Raw genomic sequence first — 13,726 nt, forward strand, 5'->3', positions numbered from 1 at the left:
ACCCTGCCCTCCCTACTCTCCTCAAGCTCTGCCTCCCCTAGCAAGACCTTCTCTTAGCTTAGGATCCCGAGCTCATGCACATGAAGGTAAAAGGGACTGATAATAGCTCAAAGCATTATCATTCCCCAGGGAGATGTAGTTTAACGACAGTCAGAGCTTTAAGCTAAAACACCACGTGGTAGAATTTCAGGCTGAGAAGATATGATTGGGACACGGGAGGGAAACTGGGTTCATGTTGGTGCCCTTGAAATCTCCCATGTGTAAAGTTTCCTGGTGCACTAACGAAAATGTCAGTCTGGAGACCTGTTTGAGTCTGGGGTGGGATCTTACATTCTTAGTAGTAGCTGAAGCTAACACCAATCTGGGATTGCAAAATCATGACAGCAAAGGGCACTGTCATGCCTGGGGCTGGAGCTCAGTGGTGGAGCACTTGCCTAGCATGGGTAAGGTCCTGGGTTCCATCCCCAGCACCACACACACACACACACACACACACACACACACACACACACGTGCTGTCATGCTCTCTGTTTCTTAACAAGGCCAGTGTGCTCATCTCTGCCCACGCCTCTAGTCCCTACAGGTTGCCTGCTTTCGGGAAGCCTCAACCCTCCTGCCACTTCCACCTCCCAACAATGAGCTCTCAGTCCTCAATTTGTGCTGGCCAATATGGTATCCTCAGCCCCAGGCAACTGTAGAGTACTGAAATGTTTCTCATCCAAACCCAGCATGTTGTCAGTGTGAAATACACACTGCGTATGGAGAGAGCATAAAAAAATGAAAGCCACCTCACTGATGGTCTTACATTGATTACATGTTGAAATAACATTTGGATATATTGAATTAAACAAAATACACTATTAAAATTAATTTCACCTTTTTTTTTTTTTTACTTTTGAAAATGTGGCTATAAGAAACTTTAAAATGACACCTGTGCTCCTATTTATTTCTTTCAGACAGTGTGATCTATAGAAAGGGTTCAGGTCCTCTCCTAACCCTAAAGGGGCACTGCCCCCAGAACCTCTCTCCAAGATGTCCTCCTGGGGGGAACAGAGAAGAGGAGAAGTGGAAGAAGGTTGTGCCTCTAGCCAGAGGGTCTCAAATGAGGGACAGCTGGCATCAGGCAACTCTGCGCCCCACAAAGCAACGGGCAGACAGATTCAAGCAGGCTTGGGCTCCAGTCTCCTCACCAGGTGGCCGCCATGCCCAGTGGCATGCCATCACTAGCCCAGCCACTCCTCCCCCAGCCTCCCACCTCCCCTCTCCACCTCCCTCCCACCCACCTGCCTGCGCTACTGGGCTGCCAAAACTCTCCTCTGGCCCCTGTGTGCCTCCTCAAGTAGGACAACTGTCTCCCGGTGCCCACAAATGAAGTCCAAACAGCTTAGTCTCAGGCACAGTGTCCCCCACGCCCTGACCCTAACCTACTGTCTTCCCCCTTATGGATCCCCCAACTCTGCCAGCCCAGTGGCCGCAGCCCACACTGTTCTCATCTCCAGGCCCTGGTTCCTGCTCTTCCCTGGGCAGGAGTGTCCTCTTCCTGACAAAATTCCACTGTCTTTCAGAGCCCAATCCAAATCTTGCTCCTGCCGGTGCCTGCCTTCCTTGATCCATCAGACTCTGGACCTGGAGGGAGAAGACACAACCTTTGGGTCCTCTCCAGGTTGGGAGCTCTGAGCTTGGCCTCTGCAATGGCCTTTCCATCCTGCCCTGCGGCAGGTAGACTGAGGGCTCCTGGAGGGCAGAGGCTTGTCTCAGGGACTCTCTGCCCACCCACTCTGGGTCTCTCCCCTTTCCTTAAGGGCCACTAATGTTTGCTGAACACTGTATCCTAAAAACCCTGGGCACAGGGTGGCAAAGGTAGTCCTCTGGGACCTACCTGAGGCTTCCACATGCTAGATCCCTGCCCTTCTCCTGGCTCCCCATACCTCAGACAGGCTCTCGGAAAAGGATGTGCACACGCGCGCCCACACACCCACACACCCACACACCACACACCACACACCCTCACGTATTCACACTCACACAGCGGACACTGAAGGCCTGGAGCTCTGGCCCCAGGAGGTGGCCCCACCCATCCGCGGTGCTCATTCCTCCCAGTAGAGAGGCCCTGCCCACTGGACCCAGTGTCCTTGCGGGGAAGCCCCTCCGTTGCCGTCGGGTTTCCCTCCCTCCCTCCCTGGCTCGCTTCTGCCTGGCTAAAATCTGAACCCAGGCGCCAGGAGAGAGCCTGGCCCTCCATCTTTCCCCCACTGTTGGGGCACCTAGTTCTGGCTGCTCCAAGACTAACTGCCCCCTCCCGGCTGATCCCGCTCTGCCCCCGGGGGCACCCCGCCCCCTCCCCTCGGCAGGAATCTTACACTCGGGCTGTGAAGTTCGGGGTATTTTTAGGCCGGCGATAAATAATTCATAGGAAACGTGGCATCAGGCTGCCCCTGCGGGAGGAGGGGGCGCAAGCGGCGAGAGCCACTGTCACCCGCGGCTCAAGGACACTCGCGATGCGGCGGCGCCGGCGGTGACTCCCGGCGCGGGGACCCGCGCCACGCCTCCTGGCGGCCAAACTGGGCACCACGCACTCGGCGCCCCCTGCCTCTCCCCTACCCCTTGTGGGTGTCCCTGGCCCTTAAGATCCCCAGCCCAGTGCCCCGGGCTGGGTCTCCATCTCAAGCCCCACGATGGGGGTGGGGAGCAGACCTGGAGACGGTGCTGTGAGACAGGTCGCAGCCCAGGGCTCCCTGGGGCCCGAGCGAACTCAGGAGTCCGGTTTCCTGCCTACCTGTCCCTTTCACATTCTTACTCTTCCGAATTTAGAAACAGGTTCAGAGCCACTGGTTCGTTTAGGAAGTGGACTGGTTCCGAAATAGAGCCAGTACGATGGCACCCTCTTCAAATAAGGTCCTTTCTTTGATTTTTCCATGGCCAGGATCAGGATGGAGGATGAGGCCTCCATCCAAGGGCTGGGGGACTGAGTGCTAAGTCTCCTTGGGCTAGCAGGGCAGGGAACCGGGATGGACAAATGGATTGAGCATCAAGCCCAGGGGTCCTCTGGCCCACTCACCCAGCAGGACCTTTGAAGGGTAGCCAAACACACCTCTGGGAATTTTCAGGCTGCAAGGTGCCCACCCGTGCCTTCACAGGTCCTGGCCTTGCCATCCTAGGCTTAGGTACCCACCGCCTTTGGCATCAGGAAGCTCAGACTTCCCCTCCCAGCCGTCGGGGATCCTGGTTGAGAGCAATCCCCGGGGGAACAAAGTGCGCTGGCGCTGCAGCCAGGGCTCAGCCAGGCCGGCTCAGGCTCTCCAGACCCCTCTTATGCCACTGCTTTTTTTGAGTCCTCCTAGCTGTGTCCTCCAGGGATCAGGGTTGGTTTTTGGAAGATGCCACCACATCAGAAGCCCACTCTGATTCTCTGAGGGCAGAGAAGAGGGAGAGCTGAGAGGGGAGGGCCTAGGGGGATCACAGGGGGTTAAGGGTCCCACAATGGAAGGTAGATGCCACAGCAGGTGCCCCATAGACATGGAGAAACCAGAGGAATGGGCTCCTGAAGCTGCCACAGCCCCTTTCACCCTCTGGGGTCCTCACCCTCTCCAGCCCCCTCACTCCAGTCAACCCAGTCTCAGCCCCAGGTCCCGGCCCCCACCCAACTCCTCGCCCCAGAGGCTTCCAGCAGCAACAGTTGGGGGACTCTGCAGCCCAGACTGACATATTCGCGCACCACTCACTGCCCGCCGGTACCGCGACGCTAGGAAAAGGGGAGGAGGGCTCGGAGACCCCGGGGTCAAACATCTTGGGAGCTTGGCCCGCATCCTTCCCTGACGTCCCCTGTCTCCTCGGCTTGTCTTCCTCGCCTTTTCGCCGCCCGCCCGCCAGGGTCCAAATCCCAGGCCCCTTCCCGAGGGTCCCTGTCCCCCGGTCGCCCCTCCCTGGCTCCCTGCGCTGTCGGACTCTCCCTGGGTGTCCCGCGTCTGTCTCCGCCGTCCTTGCCCGCGCGGCGCCGGAGTCCAGCCCCAAGTTGGCGGCGAAGTTGGCGCCCCCGGCTCGCCGCGCCCCTGGCAGCCACTCACCGGGGGAAGGGGCGCTGCGCTCGCGCCCACAGCCCGCGCCGGCCGCCTCCCGCGCGGTGCCTGTCCTGGCGCCACGGCCCCGGCGCGTTGGCGCGCTCGCTGCTAGCTCGGCGGGCGCCTGAGCCCGGCGCGGCGGGACCAGTGCCCGCAGCGCGGCCTGGCAGGTGAGTCCCGCCGGCCCCCGCGCCCAGCCCAAGACCCGCTGGGCGCCGGGGTCCGTCCCGGGCTGGGCTGCGCCTCCGGCTCCCAGGGCTCGCCAGCCGACTGTGGCGGAGCGCTCGCCGCCGCCCGCCGCCGCCGCCCCGCCCCGGCCCGCCGCCCGCGCCCCTCCGGGCCCCTCCAGGCCCCTCCCTGCCGGCCCGCCGGGTGCCCAGGTCCTCTCTCCCCTCTCTGGGACTGTGTCCCCAGACCCGATATCCAGAGGCAAGTGCGGCTATGGAGAAAACACCAGCTTGCCCTGAGCCCTGGGTTTAGCCCTCAGTTCGCTAGCTGTGTGACCTTGGGCCAGTTAATTTCGAGGGTCCCTCAGTTTATAAAGTGAGGCCAACATCTTGAAGCTGCCATAAAAACACTGTAAATTGAAATAATTCAGGAACTATTTTTAAAAAGAATCGTGGATCTGGCTGGAAACCGACAGAGGCCGGAAGGCACAGAGAGCCTGCAGAGAGACTAGGGATCCAGGCCAGACCTGCTGGGCCAGTGGGAGGGACCTGGAGCAAGTCGCTGCCCAATTCCCACTCCCACCCTTTTCCTCATCTCAGTATCTCAGTTGTCCTGGAGGCTAACCAGGGAAGGCACGAGGGAGCAGGGCCAGCAGGGCAGGGTAGACTCGGCACTGGCCAGGGATGACCAAAACGTGGGCAGAATAGGGAAGACCACAGTAGTGGAACCAAGATCAGAGAGGGAGCACGCAGGCATGCCAGGCCTGACCACCAAACCCAGCCCAAGAGGTCCCTGACCAGGGAGCTGGTTCCCCAGTGTCACCTGGTGACCACAGGCAATCTGCAGCCAGAACGGTACCCCAGTCTCTTAAAGAAATAGTCCCATCAACCATGGCCCTTGGTTGTAACTGCTTTATTTCCATCATATTCCTGATCAAGTAGCCCCCCAAAATCCAGCAGCAGAGAGGTGGGAGGAGGTGGGATGGGCCTGCACCCCACCTAACACTGGGTTACCTCCTAACCCACACTGGCAAGGACAACTTCATAGGAGGCAGTACTCAGAGACCCCTGGAAAAGGGCCAGCCAAGCCCCCCAGCCCGGACAGGTGGTGCTGTAGCTGGGGAAGAGTCTGGCTCAGACTGACTCATGCCCCTCCTCCCTGCACAGTGCTCTTCCTTTTCCTGATAGGGACTGGGATCCAGGCTCAGTGCCCCAGCAGCCTCAGCATCTCATGAGGATCCACCAGCTTCTCCCGGGGCTTCCCAGCACCCTGTCCCCGGGAAACCTCCTCAGCATCCAGCTTTTCCCAATCTGAGAAAGAGACTGGTCGGACACCTGAAGTAGAAGAAAGAGAAGTCAATATTGCCACCTCCTCCTTTATCCCCTCCAGAGGACCCTCCTCCCAGAGAGAGAAGCCATCCTCCCATTCCCCAAATCTCAGCATCAGGGCCCAGACCTCGGCTGCTCAGTAGGGCCTGGATGGCTGCGAAGCCCGGCCTGGGGCCTGAGGGCAGTAGCCCGGCCTTCAGGTCCTGTAGCAGCATCTGGCTGGTGAGGAAGCTGTCCGTCATGGTAGTGGTAATGACACCTGTGGGTCCCCTCTTCACCCAGCCACTGCAGTAGAGGCCTGAATGGGGCAACAAAGGAAGGGGACATGGCTGGACACTGCTGGACAAGCCTGTGTCCCAACCTATACGCATATGCACACGCAGATATACGACCGAGTCCCCCAGAAGACCCACCAGCTGGGCCCATTATGGCCACTAGTCTACCACCTTTAATTCTTCTCAACCTGTTTTTGCCATGTTTTTGCCCCTCATCCCTAGGGCCTGTCCACCCCGAGTCCAGAGGCCTTTAGTAACTGTTACTGAATGAACGCACATGGGTACTTAGACTGGAAGCTGTGGATGGGGGTGCTCATCTCTAACCCTAGCACTGAGCACAGGCCTGGCCCAGACCAGGCTTTGGTGAAGGTTTACTGGAGGACATAATGACAACATGTCCTAGTGCTTGGGAACTCCTTCTAGGGCCAGTGTGGGCTGGGTCCTGGGACAGGGTCTGCCTCAGAGCAGGTTCTCATAGTGTGTCACTAGATGAATGAGTGGCCCTGGGGACATCGGCCTTCCAGCTCCCCACCATAATTAGGTACCCAGTCTTCCCATACCCTCTCACCTGGCACATCCACAACCCGGCCCTCTACATTGGGGATGATCCCAAGTTTGGAGTCAAAAGGCACAATGGGGTCAATGGGGCGGCTCTTATACCCAACGCTGCTCAGTACCAGCCCGCAAGGGAGGTCCTCAGTGTCTCCTGTGGGCACTGCCTGCGTGGCCTCACCGACACCCTGTTGGGGAGAGTGCAAGCAACATCAGGCTGGATGGGCAGGCCTAGAACGGAGGGGTCTTTGGTAGCATGAGACTCACCTCCAGTCTGGTTACCGCTAGGCGGATGCCTGCTGCCCGTCGCCCATCTGGAGAGGGCAGCACCTGCTGGGGGCTTCGGAAAAAGCGGAGGCCCCAGGCACGGGTGGCCAATGCCTGGTGGGCAGCCCCCGCCCCGGGCTTCTCTGTGGCAGTTTGAAGCAACAGTTCCATCAGCCGCTTCCTTGGACGGGGAACCTCTGTCAGCAATGCAGAACATTTAGGGTTGCCTCACTCCCTGAGTCCTCCCGCAAGGCTTCTTTGACCTAAGCCATCCCTCCCTTGTGAGCCGGGGGCCAGGCCAGGGCCCCTCACCCTTGATTCTGTCCTGGAGGCCCAAGAAATCTGCAGGATCCAAAATGGGACGGGTTCCTGGCAAATGAATCATCTCTCGAAGCTCCTTGAAGATGGGGAGTGGGGAGGAGGTCAGGCCCTGAGCATGTCCACTCCTGAGCCCAACCAAGTCCAGTCCAGGAGGGGGGAAAGCACATGGCCCTGGGGGCCTTGTTCTATCCCAGGTAGCAGCACTCCAGGGGCTGAGCCACCCCATCCCCCAAGGGAAGACCCTCTATCTGGGACCCTGGCCCCTCCTCATCTGACCCCTGTACCTTAATGGTAAAGGCCACTTGCAGGGGTCCACGCCGGCCCACTATCCACACAGTCTTCACCTGACTCTGCCTCAGCACTCCCAGGGCAGCTTCTGTGATGTCTGTTTTCTAGCACAAAAGGAGGTCCTTGAAATCACTGGACACCAACCTGGAGAAGGGGACTCTCCATTTGGTCATGTCCCAAACTCTTGAGCAGAAAGCTGGCAGCCCAAAACTGAACCACTGCTCCCCCTGGTGGTCAGATGAAGCACTACTGCAAACTGCAGATTGCTCCAACTAGCAGCAAACCCTGACTCTCAAGGAACAAGTACTGAGAGTTTACCTTGTGCCCAGCACTAGGCAAGGGCAGTCTATGTGAGCAAAACAGACATGGTTCTGGCCCTCACAGAGCTTCTTATTTGGTGAAGAGAGAAATATTCATCAAATCTCATCAATGAGTGTGAAACTGCAGTGCTGACAATAGGCTATACGTGAAACAGAAGTAGACTGATCTGCCAGGCACAGTGGCACATGCCTGTAGTCCCAGTGGCTTGAAAGGATGAGGCAGGAGGATTGCGAGTTCAAAGCCAGCCTCAGCAACTTAGGAAGGCCCTAAGCCACGTAGCTAGGCCCTGTCTTAAAATAAAAAGGGCTGGGGATATGGCTCAGTGGTTAAGTGCCCCTGGATTCAATCCCCAGGACCAAAAAAAAAAAAAAAAAAAAAAAAGTAGACTGATCTGTGAGAAAAGGATATTACAGAAGAAGTGGACCTATTCATGGAGATCCTAGAAGGCTTCCTGGTAGCAGGAATAACTAAGCCAGTGAACTTTCACAACTGACAGGAGGTGAGCAAGAATCTTCCAAGCAAGAGGGACAGTGTGTGCAAAGGTCCTGTTGCACACTTAAGCTTAAAAAAAGAAAAAAAATCCCTTGAACCAGAGATGCTGAAGGTGAAGGGGAAATGATATAAGATGAAGCTCACAGGGCTGCCTTCCAGAGGGCCTCTGCCTGGCTGGGCACCTGAGGAAACAGGTGCTGAGCTGGGCTTCAGGGAGGAGGCCTCATCCCTGCAAGCAGGGTACCCTCCCCTCAGTGTGCCTTCACCTGCAGCAGCTGACCTACCACTCACCTCCAGGTGCTCATGTGGGGTCAGCAGGATCCGGGCTACATCCAGAGCCACATTCCCCTGCCCCAGGATCACGGCTGTGTCACAGCTCAGGTCTGGTGCCAGCTGCAGGGAAAAGGTCTTATAGTGTGCCCCTAGCCTTAGCTCTAGTCAGGCTAATCTCATTTGCAGACACCTCATGCCCAGTCCCGGCTCTGAAAGTCCATCCTACTTGAGCATCAGGTGGGGCCCTTCTCCCCCAGCTGTCCCCACCTCTGCCCAGAGTCCCTCCATGGCTGACCTGCCACACCTGTCAGTCCATCTCTCCCACCTCTTCATCTCACTCCTCACTGCCTCTTCCCCCAGCTCTGGCCTCTGAGGGCTTCCCTGGCCCTGCAAGGGCTGGGGAGGAAGCGGCAGCAGGAGTACTCCCCAAACTCACCTCCCGGTTCTCAGGAAGCCCATTGTACCAGCCCACAAAGGCCCTGGCCGAGCATACACCAGGCAGCTCCTCACCGGGAATCTCCAGCCTCTGGTGGTCCTCTGCCCCGTAACTCTGAGGAAAGATCACAGGCCCAAGGCCCAGAGCCCTCAGCACCAGCACCACAGGGCCAGGCAGCCCCACCTGTTCCCCAGGGATCCCTTCAGGAGCTTCCATCCTGGCCTCAGCCCTGCCCCATCCGTGCCTCAGCTACCATCCTCCAGCCACAGTCTCCCCGCCAGGGCCCTCACACTCACCAGCACCACGGCATGGTAGGCACCCTGCAGCTCAGGCACTGTCACATCTTTGCCCACCACCACGTTTCCCCTGAAGGCACAGCGGTCCGATCGGGCAGTCTGGGTAAAGGTGTTGATGACATTCTGCCAGTAAGCCCCCAAAAGGGAGGGATTAGAGATTGAGGCAGCTCCAGGGACCCAGTGTCACCCTCACGCCTGCCTGGGTTGAACCATCACAGGGGGCCTAGGGTCATTCTATCCAGCCAGGGGGCCTCCTTGACCTTCTTGTCTGGACCAGTGTCTCCAAACACCACCCTCAATACTCAGAGAGACCCACCTTCACCTCGGGATGGTCAGGTGCCACACCAAACCGCACTAGGCCGAAGGGCACAAGCTGCTTCTCATAGATGTCCACATGGGCCTGGGTGTGGTGCTGGGAGAGAAGGCACATTTGGGAGGGTAGAGGGAAAAGCAGGGCCCCCTTGGGTCCTCCCTTCCCCAGACAGAGCAGGAGAACTCAGCTCAGAGAGCAGAAAACACAAAGAAGCTTTGACTATCTATGAGAAGAAAGAGTGCCCCTTGTCTCCTCTTCTGTCCAGAGAGCCCAACAAGGGGTATGGGGCAGAACGAGCAGCAAGACGGGCTGAGGTCAGACCTCAGGAAGGATAGCCAGCCATGAGATTGGGAGAAATGTGGCAAAATAAGGAGAGCTGAAGCTTCCCCTCCATGGAGTTTAGTATCAGAGGAGCGTCATCTACTCAAGTCAGATCAGCCTTGCCCTCTGACCCTCTGACACTTCTAGAAATACTCAGCAGGTCTCATGACTTCAGAATCACCTTTTGAAAATCTTTTTTTTTTTTTTTAATGGTTTTAGGGGTTGAACCCAGGGGCAGCTTCACCACTGAGCTACATCCTCAGCCCTTTTTATATTTTGAGACAGGCCCTCAAATCTGTGATCCTTCTGCTTTAGCTTCCCAAGAAGCTGAGATTAGAGGTATGTGCCACACTACCCAACCACCCTTTTAAGTTCATACCTACCCTTAGCTCTAGTCTCCAATGTCATCCCACTGGAACAGGGACCAACAAGATAGGAAATGGGGACATAGCAGGGGCATGGGCAGGGGAGAAGGAGGTAGAAATGAACTTATTCCCAGTCTTAGAAAACAGTTTCACTCTAACAGAAGTTCCATATTGCCTGTCCTCCTGCGGCAACCTGAGGGGCTGTAGGGATGGCGCAGAGCTGGGACTGGGCAGATAAGCCTGGTCTGGCTCTGCCACCGACCAGCAGCATGAGCCTGGCAAGTCCCAGGACCTCCTAGGTCTCAGGTTCTTCCTCTAAACTGAGAAGCATCAGGAGGTCAAGATGGTGAGACATCTTGGCCACAAACCATCTGGGGTACAGCAATGGGGCTCCTATGGAAGACACCCTGGCTTGCACTCCCACATAGACACTTCCTGTAGTACCTCCTGATTCAACAGAATGCAAGGCCTAGGAGCTCCTGCCCTCAGTGCCTCAGCTTTGCGAAATCCCCTTTTTCCTCCACTCCACTGCCTGTCCACAGCCATGGCCACCACTAACTGGCTCTGTGCCACAGAGAAAGTTTTCTAGTTTCACTGTACAATAGAACATCCCTTCTGTGTCAGGCTCAAGGTAAAATGAGTAAGTCCTGAAGCTCTTGGCCAAGGCCTGGCCCGACAAGGGCATTCAATCAACGTAAACTATCATTACTATCACTACCACTGTTGTTACCTGTCTTTTGCTCCAAAACCTTCCTTTGCTGCCTGTTGCCATGGAACAGTTCAAACTGCTCAGCCTGGCAGTCAAGTCCTGACATGACACAACCCAGCTGTCTTTATCTTCTGTGCTTTTCTTCATTTGGGTAAAAAGGCTCTCTCCAAGGTCACCATCATAACACCCCTTATCTCACATGGCCAACCCCATCCTCCAGGAAACCCCCTCCCTTACCCTCATAGTTCTCCCCATCCCTCTGGCTGCTTCTTCTTGGTTCCCCTTCCCTCTGTTCTCCCTCTAAAAAGGACACTTTTGGAGGTGCTTCTGGTCTGAGACCCTCCTTTCCCCAAGTTCTGGGGCAGTTTTACTGACTCCTTCCTGATCTCAAATTATGGATCTCTCTCTTTCCTTCTCCCTCTCCCTCTTCTGCCCAGACCTCTCTCCAAGCTCTAAATCTGAGACCCTAGGCTGTCTTACCCACTGCAGACATCCTGAAGCCACTGAGATAAAACCATACTGTTGTCCCCCAAATGTCTCCCCTTCTGCTCCTATGCTTCCTTTCACCCCATCCACCCAGAGCTAGCCCCTGGGTCTCTTTGCTCATCTCTTTCTGATCCCTTATCATTATCCCAGTCCTACCTATGTCTACCCTGTAAACAGCAAGTACAACTGAAATTTAAAATGAGGTTCTGGGCCGGGGGTATAGTTAGTAGGGGTGCTTGCCCAGCTTGAAGAGGCCCGGGTTTGATACCCAGTACCACAAAAAATGGGAGGGGCTCTGTGGTCCCCCAGATGGTATGAGCTCCCTGGCCTCCATCCCAGAGCCCAGGCTGTCCTCCTGCACCCATGGCCTTGCATTCCAGGCTGACTCCTCACACACCAGAGGCCCTTCCCATAGCCAGTGGCCTTCAGTGCAACTCAAATGCACCATACACCTATCACTGAGCTATATCCCCAGCCCTTCACTTTTTTCTCCAATTTTATTTTGAAACAGGATCCCACTAAGTTGTGCACATTGGCCTCAAACTTGGATGTTCCTGCCTCAGCCTAAGTTGCTGGAACTATGGCCATGTGCCACCACACCTAGTAGGAAAGAGCTTCTTGTTGACCCACCTGGCCTGGCTCACTCTGCTTGTATCATTTAACTAGCTCTGTCACCCATGTTGCTTGGGAAGCATGTGTAGGCCACTTCAACAGTGACCAATTCATCCTGGTCTCCATGAGACCTTTCCTAGTTTCAGCACTGAAAATCCCTTGTCCCAGGCAAATCAGGACAGTGGGCCACCCTATCTAATCCCAAAGCCACCCTATCTTTCTTAATTTGCATTGTATATAACTAATATATTCATCCTTTCTTCTGTCTCTCCACAGACACTCCAAGTTCCTCCAAACCTAGGCCACTGACTCATCTCAGTTAACCTAGGTCTCCTCCTGCTCTAGTATCTGGTAGCCTTGGCCAATACTGAAAGCCTTGAGACCTTGGCCTGTAATGGGGAGGAGCCAGGCATCAGGAGGACTGGAGCTGTGGGTGAGGAGAGCACAGCAAATTGGACAAAATTACAGAAAGCTGGGAGAAGAAGGTGCCTCGAAATGCAGGCTGTCAGAGACAAACTGGAGACAAGGAAGAGAAAAGATGAGGAGAAGACAGCCAATCTGGAGGGCTGCATAAGCTCCTTAGAGTGCTCGGCCAAGGAAGCACAGCTGCCCATCAGCCACTGACAACCAACTATGGGGAAAACACACTTCTCTCATAGTTGAGGACCTAAGGTGGGATTCCCCAGCTCTAAGTAAGGAAACAGGTAAAAAGTATACAGCCTAGGTGGGCTGGGAGCCTCTTCCTCATCAGGCAACCCCCAAAAGGGGTAGAGCTTGCCCTTGGGATGGAGCGACAGGTGAATGAATTATGGGGATGAAGCCTGAAGAAGTGGCTTACCTTTAGCAGGTGTTGGGCCGTGTAGAAGCCAGCTGGGCCACTGCCCACCACACAGATCTGGGGATTCTTCTGTGCAGAGAAAAGCCGGTAGAAGCCTGAGTCTGGGCACAGAAGGGGAGCAAGGTCAAATCAACACTCTAATCCCAAACCAATTTCAGTAGAGTCTGTCAGGAGATGCGTCTTGCAGAGCTTCACCCTCCCCTGAACCTTCCTTCTCCTTTTTCTCAAAGCTTTGGCATTTACAGGGTTCCTCACTTCATCTGAACCCCCAAAGGCTGTGTCTTTATCCAGATACCCACACCTTGCCCATGAACCTATGTCCTGTCCACAACCCTCATGGCCCCTGAAGCTTCCCTGCCCAGAACTTTTTCATTTTTCTTAGAGAGTTCCCTACCCAATCAGCTATTATCCCACATCTTCCCACTGACTCCATAACATCCCAACCCCGCCCACCCGTGGGGATCTCCCCACAAGCCCTCTCTCTTGCTTCTTTTAACTCCCCTCTCTCCTTAGAACTCGATATTGCTCCTACAGACCCTGTTTCACCTCAAATTTCCCTGTCTCCACACAGACCTCTGTGTCAACCCCGTCTCACACACGTGGACCTCATGGTCTCTCCTTTCAATCTTTGCTAACCCCCGTCACATCCGTGAGGCTTCACATCTCACCACGCAGGCCCCCATTTGCCCGACACCACCCCTCACTTCTCTATGAATGGACTCCTTAAGTCTCTCCCCTCTCCAGCTCAGCCCAGCTCCGCGGCGACCCCTACACTTCGCGCTCCCAGGCCTCCCGGGTTCCCATCCAGCCCAAAGTGCCCTGCACCTACTCGTGGAGTTACTAGCGGAAGGTGGTCGGATTCGTGGCCACCCCAACCAGTGCCACCAGCGCCAGCAGCGCGGAGCCATAGCTGGGACCTGCTCCCTGTGACTGCCCCGCGCTCGGCGTCGGCTCGGCCCCGCCCTCCTTGACTCCGCCCCTGACTCCGCCCTGTCCAACTTCTGATC

General features: G+C 56.2%; 1 protein-coding gene across 1 annotated transcript; it reads right to left on the minus strand.

Moving 5' to 3' along the window:
* Nucleotides 1-5,121: 5,121 nt before the first annotated feature.
* FDXR (ferredoxin reductase) lies at nt 5,122-13,690 on the minus strand. Its single transcript, XM_081272319.1, has 12 exons — nt 13,549-13,690; nt 12,720-12,820; nt 9,392-9,487; nt 9,076-9,198; nt 8,780-8,893; nt 8,362-8,463; nt 7,254-7,361; nt 6,961-7,045; nt 6,649-6,845; nt 6,398-6,569; nt 5,682-5,852; nt 5,122-5,560 (listed from the first exon to the last, which is right to left on the minus strand). The coding sequence occupies exons 1-12, from the start codon at nt 13,625-13,627 to the stop codon at nt 5,430-5,432; spliced, it is 1,479 nt and encodes a 492-aa protein (XP_081128445.1). The 5' UTR covers nt 13,628-13,690; the 3' UTR covers nt 5,122-5,429.
* Between the last annotated feature and the right edge of the window lie 36 nt (nt 13,691-13,726).

This window comes from Spermophilus citellus, assembly GCF_964194105.1.
Source record: "Spermophilus citellus genome assembly, chromosome: 17".
Taxonomy (NCBI): Eukaryota; Metazoa; Chordata; class Mammalia; order Rodentia; family Sciuridae; genus Spermophilus; species Spermophilus citellus.

What these genes read in the sequence shown, in the direction of transcription:
- FDXR (XM_081272319.1), bottom strand. Translation starts at nt 13,627, where the DNA reads ATGGCTCCGCGCTGCTGGCGCTGGTGGCACTGGTTGGGGTGGCCACGA. An exon ending in TTCCGCTAGTAACTCCACGA is followed by an intron (nt 12,821 to 13,548) that starts GTAGGTGCAGGG and finishes TTCTGTGCCCAG; the next exon opens with ACTCAGGCTTCTACCGGCTT. An exon ending in CTGACCATCCCGAGGTGAAG is followed by an intron (nt 9,199 to 9,391) that starts GTGGGTCTCTCT and finishes GCTTACTGGCAG; the next exon opens with AATGTCATCAACACCTTTAC.